The sequence below is a fragment of the Sciurus carolinensis genome, chromosome 2 (assembly GCF_902686445.1).
Source record: "Sciurus carolinensis chromosome 2, mSciCar1.2, whole genome shotgun sequence".
Taxonomy (NCBI): domain Eukaryota; kingdom Metazoa; phylum Chordata; class Mammalia; order Rodentia; family Sciuridae; genus Sciurus; species Sciurus carolinensis.
In genome coordinates this window covers 152,421,698-152,437,835 of record NC_062214.1, presented here as the reverse complement: position 1 = coordinate 152,437,835, position 16,138 = coordinate 152,421,698, and the positions used below count along the sequence as shown (strand labels likewise).

Sequence of the window (16,138 nt, the reverse complement as noted above, 5' to 3'; positions counted from 1 at the left end):
CACTCCTCATTCAAGAATGGTCTTTCCAGTAAAACCTTCTCTATATCTTCCAGTCTCCCATTCCCCACTGTCAACTCCTTACTGCCTCTGTCAAAGCAATGCCTCTATCCCTCTCCTTTATGTCTGGCACATAATGGGTACTTTAAAAAAATCATCAAATTAGCAAGCAAATTTCACTTCTCAACACTACCAAAAGGGAGTCTGTCATCTCTGTTAGGATCTGAAGTTTCTCTAAGGGCATTGGGTAACAAGGTATATGTGACAGAACACGATTCTGGTAGAAAAAATGCTGCACCAGCAGTCAGATCTTGGGCAGTTCACTGTGAAATAAGAAGGGCGACAACTCCTTGAAAGGATGATTGGACATGTGAGTAGTATCAGATGCAGAACAGGTAGACAGGTATTTTCTTCCATTGACTCCAATTTATTTAAATTTACCAGGTATTATGCAAAATTCTTGAGTAACATCCCACTAGAAAAGTTTTGATTTGGATTCCATGCTTTGACCAAATGGCTCTATTCCATATATGTTAAACTTTTGGTAGAAGCTGTGAAAGGTCTCCTTGGTTCCCTCCTCTAACTTGATAATAAAAAAGCACCTTCCTTGTGGGAATATGGGGATTAAATGAGTTAATACATGCAGTTCCAGGACATGCAAACAGGGCCTGGCACACAGGGGTGCTCAGTGACAGCTACAACCATCCTCACCACCAGGACTGTGTTGCTTGGAATTTTATCACATGGGACCTTTAGGTTGTCCTTTAATATGCTCCATTATAGGACAGAAGGACAGAAAGAAAACATATTCATGTCTTCATGCTTCTTGCTTGAGAAAGTCTAATAATAAAGAGACACCTTAAAGGCAAAAAAAGTAACTTTATTGACTACTAATCTTACCATGAAACGCCTATAAGAAATAATTACAAAATAATGAAGTTTTTTTTTTTTTTACATACTTTTGGTATCATCCTGATATGATGATCCTTTCACAGAAAGGATTATTTACAGTTTATGTAGATATAAAGCTCATTGTTGCAAATACAAATGTAGATGATGTATAGAGACAACATATACCAAACTGGTATATTTACTAGCAATGGATATGTAACAAATGCAGAATAAATAATGGCTTTATACTTTTCCATTTTTATTTTTTTAAAACAATTTCCAAATAAAAAAATGTAGATTATTCAAAGTGGATTTTCATACACACACACACATATATAATTCTGCTGCAAATAGTGGATCGAAAAGCAAAAATGTTCCCTAGCATGTCTCATTTTTGAAAACCCACCAAGACTATTCACAAATCCAATTACAAAGAGGGTGTGCAAAACCACCAACAATGCTGGCAAAACCCTGAAGGTCTGATTCTAGCTGAAGCAGAGAAAAAAAGTATAAGGTGCTACCTGTTCAATTAAATACTTAAAAAAAAAAAAAGTTTGCAAGAAACACTAAGGGCTAAGGAAATGCACCACATTATAATCTGGGTTCTTCAGAGTACAAACTTGACCAGGATTTGTCTCTTAAACAGCAACAAGATATGGTGGATTGTTTAATGACTTGTAAATAAAAATCATTAAACAATCTTCATTCTTTTATTGTTTATACAGAGACTGAGATACTTTTATACATTCTGATATCTGAAACTTTGGTTCTTTGAAAGCATTTGAAAAAGCAAAAAATCTCATGACCGTAGGACTATACAGGACTTTTTTTTCCCCTCTTAAAGTGTCAGGTGAAGCTAACGGGATGAATTCTTCTGCTGCTGTGCCCCTGGCAGGGTGGGGCGGCATGGGTGGGGTGTGTTTGCAGTCACATGTTTTAATACTGACTCCCATCCACAGTAACACTGCTATGTTCTATTGTCCCCCTAAATCTATTTCTTTGTTACCCGAAAACATAATTTTGTACAAAAATATGACTTTCTTTAGAAAATAATATATAGATCTTTTTAATAAAACCTGGCAAATAGCAAAAATGGTTTATCAAAATATGGTAAACAAATGTTGTAAAATACTAAATCATTAAAAAACATCCCATAGAAAGACACTGTGCTATGAAGTTCTCTCCTGAAGCACAAGCAACATTTTTTATTGTACATCAAAAGGTGGATAGATTTATCCTTCTGACTTGGTTCATTATACATCATAACAGCAGCATGGCAGTAACTGTCTTAAAAATGGCCCTTTCTTGTATACTAATATCTTCTGTACACTTTTACTTCAAAATTAGCAAAGAACACCCTCCAGATCAGTGGTTTTCAACCCTGTTTCATATTAGCTCCATCTGGAAAACCTTAAAGCAAAAGGCAATTCCACCTGGGTCCCACCCATTTGAGACTGATTTAATTGGTCTGGGTTGGGACCCAGACATTATTACTTTTTAAAAAGTTTCCCAAATTATTCTATTATGCAATCAGGATTGAGAATCATGGCCAAAGGCACATGAGGAAAAAGTCATTCTTAACTCTACACATATCAACTGATTGTCTGTATCATTCATTCAGTGATGTATCCTCAGTACTGAACAAGGAAGTTTATATATGCAAGATAGCTATGGAAGTCAAAATGAAGAGTAAGTAATCTTTAAACACATATAAACACACATAATCCCATGTATTTATATATGTATAATATAAACACATGGGTAGGGGATTTTGGTTAAGCAGAAATGAGCAGTACCGTCATTTGTTCTTGATAATTGAAAAGTAACAAGCAGAACACCACCAAGTACATTTTCTCAGACATTCCCATTGTTTCAACAGACACCAGCTTTGTGAAGGCCACAAAATGCATGATGTCATGAGCACAACTCGTCTGTTACTCCAAGGAGGAACTCGACGGAATCCCAGAGCTTTCTGGAAGAGCAAAGAGGAGGACACGGCACTGACCAGGCGTGGAGGAGTCACAGGCATCACAGCGTGCACACTCTTGTGGTTATTGCTTAATTCACGTCTTCTTGGCTATCAGCGGTGCCTCTGTTATGCACATATCTTTGGCTTGCTAGAACCACACGACTGTGACCACTTCATTAGTGTTCACGTTGGGACATCCTCAGTGAGGCAGCAATGGCTATATACTAAACAAAGTTCTCTCCAATACAAGAAGAGAGAACCTTCCCTCTCTCCTCCCTCAAACCATGAGCACTTCACGAGGGAGTGGTAAAAAAAAAATTTACAAGCAAACAAATAAGCCTAACATCTTTCATGTGGTAGAAACTGTAATGCTATATTTAACTGAATTAAAAAAAACAACAGATAAACAAACACACCACGGTCCAACAGTCTGAAGGCCTGGTAACCAGTAAAGCACATTTCCTTCCAAAGGATCAATAAACATTTGGGCACTTGTCTTGCTGTACATTCTCTGTAGTTCTTTCACCTCTGCATAATACTTAAAGTGCAATTGTCCCGAGGCTTTTGTTTCCATCACAAATATTATAAAGAAAGAGCTATGTTTGGGGTGAAGAAATATGGCACAATATGTAAAGAACCCATGACTTCCACAGCCTCTGGTGAACAGCAGGCCGCCCACTTGGCTGCACACAGGTGTTACTTTACACAACAAACTCTGGAACTTCATCATGAGTGAGATCCAGAGAAAGATATTTGCTGGTTCTCTTGACTGGAAAAGCATCTTGGATGTTGACACACTGCCGAGCCAAGCAGCTGTTGCAGTACAGGCCTTCTTCGTCCAGTTCATGACCACACCCAAAGGTGTAGCTCTGAGCAGTGTCCTGACATAGACCTGCGATGCGCAAGAAGTCTTTCTGGTAAAGTCTGATGTCATCAAGGCTCAGGCTATGTCTGTCGGTGGAAGTCTTTGGTTTTCGACATATAGTCTGCAAAGTAAGGGAAGGTGGAGATGACTTTAAGAGTATTGATTAAGTGAAAGGTTAGCACGTTTGCCCACAAAGAGAGAAGCTGCAAAATCATGAAAAGCTAAATAATCCTTATATTTTAGAAAGCGGTTTCCAATCAGTGGATTTTGGGCCTCTGGGACTCTGTGTGAGAAATCACCACCATCACTGACACCAACAGCAGCCAACATTTACTGAGCACTTACTATGTGCCAGGTCTGCTCTAAACACTTATCACAATACTAAGCTATTTAATCTTCCCAACAGCTTTAGAAGGCAGATGCTATTATTCCCCCCATTAACAGATTAACAGAAAAATACCCAAAGCAAAGAAATACAAATTCAACAGGAATCCAACTATCCCTAGCATTCCAGAAATCAAGTAATTATCATAAAATAAGGTTGTAAAGGTAATGATACTATTTGCTTTTCTTACCAGGATATGGCAATTCAGTGCAACTACACTCTTGTGCTGAGGTCTGTTATCAGTTTAATACGAAATGGAAAAAATAATTTATTGCTCAAGAAGCACAATTCGAAGAAGGAATTTTTAAAAAGCCATAATTCCTGGGTAGAATATAAAGTATTCTTGGTGCTGAAAAGGTTGAGAGGCAAGTACCAGGACTAACAGGCTGTTCCTGAACACTACGAAATTGTGTCCTGCCAAATGCTTTATAGAAGGTAGCAGACTTTTGGAACTCATTATCCCATTAATAGTGAAAAAAATGTTTCAGATAATTATATGAATGGAAGATACTTATTGGGTTGATTAAGAAAACCAGGTATCATAACTTTCGTTGCTCTGTACTAAAAAGCACAGTCTGGCTAGAATGAGATATCACTTTTTTTTTTTTTTTTTTTTTTTGGGAGAAGTAGTTTTATTTTTTTTAAACTACATGGAGTTTTATTTTCTGAATTTTCTTGAATGTGATTCAAGAAAAGAAAAAGACTCAAATTACCTTTGTTAGCCTGACAAGGTTTTTTTTTTTTAACCCAGATATTTGTGGAGGAAATGATTATATTTCATAAATAAAAAATTTGAACTCTTAAAAGAATTCTTCTGCCTTAGGACTTTGAAGAGGCTTACCCCATCTGAATTAATAGCCTCATAGAATTTTTAAAATTTGATTCATTTTACACAAATGGTGTACAACTGTTGTTTCTCTGGTTGTACACGAAGTAGAGTTCCACCATTTGCATACTCATACATGTATATAAGGTGATGATGTTTGTCTCATTCTGTTATTTTTCTTTCCCCAACACCATCCCTACCACTCTTTTTCCTCTATACAATCCATCCTTCCTCCATTCTTGCCTCACTCCCAACCCACATTATGTATCATCATCCACTTATCAGAGAAATCATTCAGCCTTTGTTTTTTTGGGATTGGCTTATCTCACTTAGCAAGATATTCTCCACTGCATCCATTTACCTGCAAATGCCACATTATTCTTTTTTATGACTGAATAATATTCCATTATATATATATATATATATATATATATATGATATATATCATATATATATCCCAGTTTCTTTATCCATTCAACCGTTGAAGGGCATCCAGGTTAGTTCCACAACCTAACTATTGTGAATTGAGCTGCTATAAACATTGATATGGCTATGTCACTGTAGTATGCTGATTTTAAGTCCTTTGGGTATAGGCCAAGGAGTGGGATAGCTGGTGGTTCCATGCCAAGTTTTCTAAGGAATATCCACAATATTTTCCAGAGTGGCTGCACTAATTTGCAATCCCACCAGCAATGTATGAGTGTACCTTTTCCCCCACTTCCCCGACAACACCTATTGTTGCTTGAATTCTTGCTAATCACCATTCTAATTGGGATGAGATGAAATCTTAGGGTGATTTTGATTTGCATTTCTCTTATCACTAGAGATTTTGAACATTTTATAATATAGCTGGTCATTGCTTGTAGATCTTTTCTGTGAAATGTCTACTCATTACTTAGCCCATTTATTGACAGGGTTATTTGCATTCTTGGTGTAAAGTTTTTTGACTTATATATAGATTCTAGAGATTAGTGCTCTATCAGAAATGTGTGTGGCAAAGAATTTCTTCCACTCTGTAGGCTCTCTCTTGACATTGCTGATCATTTCGTATGCTGAGGAAAAGCTTTTTTTCAATCTATCCCATTTGTTGATTCCTGCTTTCATTTCTTGTGCTTTGGGAGTCGTGTTATGGACATCTGGTCTTAAGCTAACATGATGAAGATTTGGACCTACTTTTTCTTCTATTAGGAGCAGAGTCTCTGGTCTAATTCCTAGGCCCTTGATCTTTTATGAGTTGGGTTTTGTGCAGGGTGAGAGATAGGGGTTTAGTTTCATTTGGCTGCATATGGATTTCCAATTTTTCCAGCACCATTTGTTAAAGATGCATCTTTTCTACATTGCACATTTTTGGCATCTTTGTCTACTATGAGAAAAATGCATTTAGGTGGGTTTGTACCTAAAGCAGGGAGCTGGGCTGAACGTTCCCCGGTCCTGAACTGTCAGCAGCGATCATGCTGTGTGGCTGGTGGGGCCCTAGGCCAGTTGCCTGACTCAATCAAAGCCCGGGTGTGACCAGACCTGGAGGAGCGGTTTTGGAGGGCAATGCCACCAGGGGCCGGTGCTAAGCTTGGTGACCCACGTGCCCTCAGCAGCTCTCCGTCCCTACCTGGTCCCCTAGATCTCGTGGGGGCTCACTGCCCGCAGCAGGAGCTAGGTGACCAGTCTGTCATGATGCCCGGGGTGGCCAAACCAGCACAGCGCCACCTAGCAGGCCTGGAGGGTAGTGCGAGTTGTCAGGCTTCAGCGGGGTCGCCTGTCCTGCCTGAACCCGGAGCAATCCACGGTCCGCTAGGCTGCTCCCCGCACACACCATAGCTCCTCTTCCACTGGGCCAAGATGTTAGGATCCCATCTCTTGAAACATCAGGCGCCTGGCCCTCGCTCCTCTTCGTCTTTCCTCTTACCGTCTCTGCGGAGCCGGTGCTTGTTTTGAATCTCGGGTCTGAAGCAGCCAGGACCGGAAGCGTCTCCGGTTGCCATGGGAGCCGTGACGCCACTGCGCTGTCATGTCGCCCCTCTGTGACCTCAGGCGCTGTCTGCAGTGCAGGCATGAGGTCACGGAAGCCACTCCTCAACATCCTGGTGGCCCAAGGCCCGAGAAAGCCTAATGCTTCCTGATGTCTCCACGGATGGAGTCGGACTGGAGTGTGGCCGCATGATGATGGAAAGAGGGGCTTCGGGTCTCAGTGGAGAGTAGGCGCAGACAGCCTGCTGTGACTGCTTATTTTCAGGGCCACTAAGCCCTTCCTCCTTTTCCTCTGATGTTACATCTAACAGTACGTCTTCTATAGGTCCTCTTATGCCATGTTTCTCTCTTTGATATGCATCACCAGATAAACCACCGATGCATTTCTGAGGAAGACTCAGAGAGGTGCCCTTCTCTTCTTCAGTTGGTAAGGGTTCCTTGCCTACTTCCTGGTAGGCAAGGATGAAAATTTTTCACATTAAAGTCTCCAGATGAAGCATTGGCCTGTTTGGGTTTTGGGCCAACTAATATGAAGAGAAAATGTGGATTGTTCTTTATGCTGCAATGTTCTACAAGAGTGGTTTCAACCACCTTTTTCTTTTTACAATCAGCATTACAGTTGTCAGGTAATGTTCTGCTTCCTGGTTCCCTAGTGTCAGTGTTTGCTTCCTCTTTCCTTGATTCATTAGAAGCTTGATGTGATTCTCCTTCTTCTTCGGGGACATTCTTTAAATAAGATTGATAGTAGAGCTCATCCAATGTAAGACAGGCACCATCAGGATCAGTTTCAGTGGGACGACTGTTTAAAGGATCAATTGTAGAATTTCCATCCACTGGGTTGATATTTTCAGAACTTTTAGGTTCTGCTTTCATATATTGAATTAATTCCCTATGACCACTATGACCACTAGCAGCAGCATAAGCTAATGCCATCTGTTGAGAGTTATCTGTAGCAGAGACATCGATGCCATTCTGGAGAAGCAGCTCAGCTATGTGTTCTGATTCGTGTTCCAGAGCAAACATGAGGGCTGTTCTTCCCTTCAGTTCAACAGCATGTATATTTGTTTTCCTCTGAATTAAAATCTCTACCATCAGTTCTTTTTTATACTTTATGACAAGTAAAAGTGGTGTATGGCCATTCTTGGTTTTGGCTTCCAAATTCACATTTAGTGAAATCAGTTTTTCCACTAGAGATGGTAATTTCAAAGCAACAGCCTGGTGAAGAGTCATTTCATTCCTGATGTTGTGAACATGTGGATTGGTACCATGTTCTAATAGGATATTTGCACACTGCTCTTCCATGTACTGTAGTGCCTTCATCAATGGTGTGTTGCCTTCATGATCACTGAGGTCGATCTTACAATTCTCTATTAGAAAAGCCACCATTTCTGCTTGGCCAAAGGCCCAGGCATAATGCAGAGCAGTCCTCAACCTCTATAGGCAAAACTAGTATGCCTCCAACTTTTAGTAATATCTTCATGTGATCTTCATCATCCCTCTGCACTCCAGCTCCACAAAATACCCAATCATACCGATGGCTGTCAGACGCTATCTGGAGGCAACTGCCAACAACAAATGTAGGCTCACAGAACTTAAACATCTTTAACAGCTGGATGACCACAGTCTGTCACTGCCATTGCTGTATGACTTCCTATCTGTTTGATACTGTTCACCACTGCATGATGATACAGTTGGAGTGCAAAGGAACTGACATCATGTCCGAAGACAAGCTTCACTGCTGTAGGAAGATTGCTTGTGATGAAGGAGGCAAAGCTTCTTCAAGGGCACGTAGTCAAATATGCTCAGAGGCACGGTGTTGCTTTTGTACTTGTCTCCTGAAAGGCCCTCCTCAACCTTGTTAAGGTCATCGGAACAAGGAAGGGTTGAGAAACTGTTCACCCCCACAGAGAAGTCTATAGGGACAGGAACTGAATGTCATTTGGGATCCTGGTTGGGGTCCTGAGGGTGGCAGTAGGCAGCGTTCAGGTATCACCTTTGCTTGAGGTAAAAGCTACAGGACATTTTGCTACCAAGAGTCACATCTGAGTGACACCACTTGCACTTTGTACTGATGTCTTCTTCCCAGGCTCCAACAGGATCTTACACACAGGATCATTTGATCATCCCCACAAGTCCTCCAGGCACACACACATGTGCCTGTGATGTCTACATATATAGATGTGGAACTTGATTCTCAGTTGAGCCCCATGGAGAGTTTTCTGTACAACAGAGTTAACACTGGATGATGGAGCTGCAAACCACACAGTCTGACTTTGGACTTTAATTCATCATTGGTATTACAGTTTTAAAAATTACTTGGAATTCCCAGAAAAAATATTAAATAAATGTCGTTTTTACATTATGGCTACTTTGATGGGAATAAAAAGAAAAATGAGAAAAAAGGGAAGAAGGGATAAAAAGTAGGGGATAAAGCGACTCAAAATGCTAGAGAAAGAAAGAAAGAAGGAAGAAAAAAAAAAAGGAAGGAAAAGAGGAAGGGGGAAAGAAAAAGGAAACAGACACAAACAAAACCTCACACATAAGCAACACAGAGAGCCCAAGAAAGAGAGGTATAGGAGGAGGAGCAAGTGCTCAGGGAATAGCAGTAACAGGCAGAATAAATCCAAATGTGGAAACCCTAAGTTTCAGAGTACTTTTACTGTATCTTTTGACATTTTAATAGTTTAACAGTGATCACAGGTTGTCAACTGCTCTAGCTCAGCATACTTGAAAAATTCAATCTGAGTGCAATAACCAGAATGTGGAAATACTTCTGACACAACACACCCAACAAGAATATTATTCCACTAGGTTCTGAGATCAATTGCCCACACAGACACATGTACAAGTGCAGTTAATCTGAAGCCAGAAGACCACAGACTTTCACTTACAAAAAGTGTGAAACAAAGTATACAATTTTTGCAAATAAAAACCAAGTCAAAACTAAGTGGAACTAACAAAATAAAAATAAATTCAGAATAAAACAAAATGTATGTATCTGAGAAGAATCATCTCCTTGGGTTAATTTATTGCTCATTTATGTAAATAAAAATGGTTCCTGATTAAAATTTTAAAATTCCAGTTGCTAATTTAAAAATTTTCAATTCCTTTAGTACCTGTGGAAGAGAATCAGTACTCTGGCCACGAAGTTTGACAACCGTTTCTGAAGAGCTGGATGTGGAAGAACCGATTTCTTTCACAATCAACCCTGAGGTAAAATACAGAGAAGAAAACAATGAATATTTCAGATTAGTCACATCTCTATTTTGATATATGCTACTACTGGGAAAGAAAAATACAACAGTATTCATTACTGAGGAGCCTCTTTGTGACCCTTTGGTGGCTTATCAGATGGCATATATTCTTTTGCAGAAACAGAGAGGGTAGTGTGTAAAAGCAGGGCTAGAGTGGAGAAAGAAGTTTAGAGTTGAACTTTTCTGAAACAAACATCTAAATAAGCTATTTAGGACAATATTAAAAATAAAGACAAAGATTGCAGGTATAAAATAGTCTCTGTGAAATCTCATAGTCTCTCACTTTCACATATCACTAACATTGAGTCTACTCGCTGGGGAAGAGGATGCAGCCTTCTAAGTTGGCTTCCACTTGGACATGTAGTGGTTAGGTATGTGGACTGGTCTTTGGAGTCAGACAGGTCTGAGCTGGAACTTGGCCAGATAATGAAGTAGTTGTGTATCCTGGCCAATGACTGAGCCTCCCCATGTCTTAGTCTCCTCTTACAACTTGGGGCTGATAACAGCTCCAGTTCACTAGGGTTTTTTGATGCCTGGCAGTGAATGTGTGACACGGGTGAGGAGCTCCTCTTGGCTGATGAAGCCAAAGCCACTGTGGCACATACATCCCATTACAGATTCCGCTGGGAAGAGACCAAGATGGGAGGCCATGGTGAGGATTCTGTGAGTCTTTGAGATCAACATAGCCCCTAATTAACTTGGTGCTCAGGAAAAACCTAATGAATTTTCAGAAACAGAAACCCAGGGCTGACATTTCCCGTTATGACTGTGGCATGTGAGTGAAGTACCCCGAAAAAAAAAAGTTTCAGAAGCTAAAATACAAGAACTGGAGATGTAAGTGAACCCCCACTGAGATATTTCTTCATTGATACATGAAGGAAATGAGTAGGTCCAGTCCTACATTCAATAAGGCCAAAGGGCTTAGGAAAAGTACATCCCTACCTCACAAGCAAAGAATCTCAAGAAATGGGATTTTTATTCAACCTATAGGAATGGCTTTTGTGTTCTATTCCTTAATGCTTCTGAAACATTTTAATGATTCACAGCTCAGCAGATGCCTTGTATACAGGGCGGTTTTAAAAATCAGTTCAACTGAAACATGAAATTTGTAAAAACATTCCTGGAAAACACAAGGACGTTTAAAGAACTCTCAGATGAGACTCATGGGTTAGTACACACTGCTTTTGTAGAGGCTTTCTTGAGAGAGACACTTTGTGAAGAGCCCTAACCTTTAAACAAATCCTCATAGGAATGTGTTGACTTGGGCTGGACCACGGTATGGTTCCTTGTGAATTTTCTGGTAAATGTACCCTTGGTTATCATGCCTGCAAATACTCTTCTCCAAAACCCACACTCACCACCAAAAAAAAAAAAAAAAAAAAGAAAAAATCAGAATCAAGCAGATGCTCAAAACTCTGACCTACCATCACACTTCATAAAAAAGAAGGGCAGAGTTGTATTCCTCATTCCTACTCAACCTTATCTCAGTGTTTTAAAAATAACGTTTACATGCTCACATTGTAGAGAATTTGGAAGTCACCCATAATCATATCATACAGAGAAAAGGCTAATATTTTTATTTTTCTATATTTTTTTATATAAACTTTTAAAAATTAGATCATACTTTTATACAATTCATACTGTTTATCTATCTTTCATATGTTATTAAGTATTCTTTGAAAGTCTCATATGTAATGGTTGAATGACATTCCATTGTATGTATAGAGTATAACTTAACCATTTATTGGTCTTTTCCTTTTTTTGGTAATATAAATAACATGTCAACAGAATTTTTTTGGGTATAATTTTTTAAAACAGCCATCCTATTTAAATTTTATTTCTACTTAAATTACAAGATTAACAACTTTATAGAAGTTGAACATAGAAATACACAAAGTACAAGTTGGCTGTCCCCATGTCCTCCTTTCCTCAGGCCCTGCAGTGTACACTACTTTCGACTATTTTCATTTCACAAATAAATGTAGAGCTACCTATGTATCTATCATGTGCCTATAATTGTGAACATAGTATATGTTCTTAACATATATTTACCTGTATTTTTAAAGAGGAAATTTAACATAATAGAGCAAATGGGCAAAAGGAGCAAAGTTTAGCCTATGAACTATAAGCACATCTACAGGGACCAGCATCAAGAGTCTGTTGGTGAGGAAGAATGGGCCTACAGAGCATCTGCAGGACATGGTTTGTCTTAAGTAAATTAAAGGTAGTTAAAGGCACCCTATATTTTTGCACAGCAGTGCCAGGATGATGGGGGCTGTACGTGTCAGTCTGTTTCCCTCTGATTCTTGGTGCCAGACACTCATGAGAGGCTCAAGCACCTGGGACTGAGGGGCTAACAGGGCAATGACAGGCCACACCCCAGTTGGAACAGGGCCTTTCACTCCATCAAAGCTGGAAGTGGCAGGACAATAAGTACTCAGGCCACTTCTACAGAATGGGCTCCTAAGGCAGATTTCCTGAAAGAACAGAGACTGATTCATGATGTGTGTAAAAGCAAACAGAAGCAACTTAGGTTTAAGAATGAAATCCACACAGCTGCCTTTAAAAGATAGTATCTTTCATATGGTAGAAACATATATAATATTATGTAATCCTAAAACAGGGTGACAGTGAATGCGTGCCTTCTAGAGGAATTTATATCAAAATGGAATTTAAGAGTATCTTCTAAGGTCAACCCTGTTTGGCATGTTTTTGCCTCAAGACTCCTTCCTGTACCTCTACGTCACAGAGGGGAATACCAAACAAGACAAACCTAGAGGCTTGACTTCTGGGTCTAGACATGAAGCACTTCTCTCTCTAAACCTATAGTTTTCTCACCTGTAAGAACATAGGAGGCCAGAATGAAAGGTCTCCAGCCCATTCCAGAGTTATTGTATGATTCTCTGACTCTGATTTAAAAGCAAAAAAATAAAGAAAACCCTTTTATGCAACTACCTGTTGTTCAAAGCATGGGATAGAAGATGCTAATTCCCTCCTTTCTCTCACAGAAGGTACTTGGCCCTGCAGTCTAGGACAGTGACTTGGAGTAGCTCTCTTCTAGTCCTGCTCTGATCTAGAGCTCCCACCCACCCCTTCTATCTTCTGCTTTTCTGTCTGGGATAATCCACTGCCTCAGGGAAAGACTGGTCATAGAACTCACCAGAGTGCCCATTCGGCTTCCTGGACACGAGCATGTCCTCCGTGATGTAAATGCACACATCTGGGCTGACTTCCAGAGCTTCCTCATTCATGGGCTCCAGGTCCCTGGGGTCGTCAACCAACATCTCTATTTCTAACCCAGAAGAGAGAGAAGACATTTAATGACATGAAGGGAAATGATGACCACGATCTACTGCGACATTTTGAAGGTGGTCATACAATTATACATATTTGTAAGTAAATCTTCTAGTAAGACTCTTCAATAGGAAATTCTAGGGACAGTTCTCAGCCAAGAGTCACTTGTTCTTTATTCCACAGGACTGCTGTGTTACCTATGTATCCTCTCATGACATGATTTAATCATCAATTATTCTTAATTATTTAAGGAAGAAGAAAAACTGTGACCTTACTGTGATGATCAAGAGCAAGCTGAGGTTGATGGGCCATTTGCCAAAGCATGGACTACAGATGTAGGCAGAATGGGCAGTTCCTGAAGCTCCCTCTCACCCACTCAAGGCACTTAAGAGACTTGCTTTGAGAGTCACATGAATTCTATAGTAAACATGTTCTGCAGTTTCCCTTAACAGGGTCAACATTTTTTCACCCAACTAGAATGCTATAGCACTTATCTGAGACAGGAAAAAAAAAAATTAAAAAGAGGCAATAAGTGCTAAGTTAGGCTGACATAGGCCATAGGTCTCATCTGATTTCCATAAGAGAGACTAAGTTCCTAGCAGTCAGGTGCTAATCTAATGAATGCCATGGACCCAAATATTTTTTAGGGGAGGGAGCAGAAGTTCAAGATATTTCTGTCACTATCACTGAACTCCACTCTGCTGTCCTAACCACTAACTTTGCCTTATTTAATCTGGTAATCAGAAATACAGACACCAGGGCTGTAGGACTAACCTCCAGCCTACTTCACATAAACAGCCAACCCTCTGGCTGCAAAGATCTCGGCCAGAGGATGTCTTTCTTGTTCATAGCCAAACACAAGCAACTTGATCAAGTTATGGGGGAAAACCACAAGATACCGCTTCTCTGTAACCACTACCTAGTTGCTCCCTAGGCACCAATTATACAGAAGCAATACTTGAAAAAACTGCAGGGAAAAAAAGTGATCTGGTGATGACAGTACTGTTACCATCATCCTGTGAATCCTCTTCTAGCCGGTCTTTGCCACCACTCTCTACCCCTGAGGTATGGGAGCTGCCATGGCTGGTCATTGAGCTGCAGGTCTTCAGCTTGCGGTGGATGGCACTGCTGGAGTAGCTGTCCTCTGGCCCTGTGTCCCTGGGCTTGGTGTCTGCCTCAATGCCTGAGGTGTGGGAGCTGCTATGACTGGTGGTGGAATGGCGAGACAGGCGCTTGTGCTTCACACTGCCTGCGCTGCTCCCGCTGGCCCGTGACCGCTTCTCTAGCTGGTCCATGTCGAGGTCCAGGTTGTCGCTGATGTAAGATTCCCGGTACTGCTTCTTCTCTGTGTGGTGAGAACACAGCTCATCATCACATTCAACTAAGACACAGGAATGGCTTGAGAAAGTCATCAGGCCAAGAACAAGTATAATTTCACATTCTGAATCTAGTGCCTGGAAAGTGGTGAAAACTGAGAGAGGAGCTTGACTTAGGAAGGCTGCAGAATGAATGAAAACCAGTACATTAGACATGAGGGGACTATTTAAACCACTCAGAGTTTTGAAGCTTCAAACACTAGAGAGGAGTGCTGTTCAAAGTGTAGTCACAGACCACTTCTTTCTGTGAGTTGTTATTGTCCCATAGTGAAATAAGTGTAGTAATTGAGAACATTTAGAAACTTCCAGAGCAATGTGACATTGTCATGACAGTCACTAATGTTATTTTGTATTTTACAAAAGTATCAATCCATAACATATTAGATATTCAAAAAATCTGGTCCTTCTCCACAGGTTATTTCAGAAGCACTGCTGTAGAAGACAATTTAATAAACATGATTATGCTAATTGCCATTTATTTTGTTTGTTCATTTGTTAAATTTGGTCCATTGTTAGGTCTAGCTGTTGTATACAATTTAAGAAAAAACTATTCTGAAAATTTCTCTCAAAGATTCTAAAGTTTAGATTTTCATGAATATAACAGTGCTTTACTCCATTTAGTGAGGTTTTATTCTCTAGTTTGAAAACACTGCAATCACTACTGGTCTGATGATTTATATCCATGTGGCCCCAGACTGGTAAAATTTGTTCTTTGATTTAACATGTCAGTGCTGGTCTTTAATGCAGTCAGAGCTAGACACTAGAAAGACAATAGGAAGCCTCTTTTATTAAAGCATGAAATTAAAACTGAGCTGCAGGGATGCAACTGCTATAAAAATAATATTTTTCTGTTTCAGGTCAGAAAATGTAAAAAACTGTTTAGTCTCCTTGCCTTCTCAATACTGATGAGAAATAACACATTAGACACTGTTAAAAACAAGAGTGCACTAGGGGAATGTTAAGTTGATGTTATTTTAGAAACTGCTAACTAGATGGGTAATTGGGGTCTCAGGGGGCTGCTAATGGATTTAATTGTCTTGTTTCTTGTCTTGTGAAAATACTTGCACTCCCCAGGTCTGAATCTACCTCTGAAGTACAATCACCACAGGCTCCCCAGGGAGGGAACGAGCAACAGGAGAAGGAAGATGCACTTTACAGGATGCAAAATGCAAAAAAAATAATTGGGTAAAGCTGCGTAGACATTTCTGGGCTGCAGCTCATTCATGTTATTCTAAGGATTTGGGTTGAAACACAAAGGCGAGTGTGTGTAGCCACAGAGAAAGCAGCAGGAACTGGGAAGCAGATCCCTCCCCATC

The 16,138-nt window shown here is 40.1% G+C and overlaps 1 protein-coding gene across 3 annotated transcripts in view; it reads right to left on the bottom strand.

Annotated features, from left to right (window-relative positions):
• Positions 1-905: 905 nt before the first annotated feature.
• Frmd6 (FERM domain containing 6) overlaps positions 906-16,138 on the bottom strand; it is a 254,837-nt gene continuing 239,604 nt past the window's right edge. For all 3 annotated transcript variants that reach the window (XM_047540498.1, XM_047540497.1, XM_047540499.1), the window contains 4 exons: positions 14,456-14,791; positions 13,313-13,444; positions 10,015-10,106; positions 906-3,843 (listed from right to left, as the gene is read on the bottom strand). In XM_047540498.1, coding sequence (XP_047396454.1) covers positions 3,559-3,843; positions 10,015-10,106; positions 13,313-13,444; positions 14,456-14,791 — 845 coding nt within the window. In that variant the 3' untranslated portion in view covers positions 906-3,558. The remainder of the gene's footprint in view (positions 3,844-10,014; positions 10,107-13,312; positions 13,445-14,455; positions 14,792-16,138) is intronic.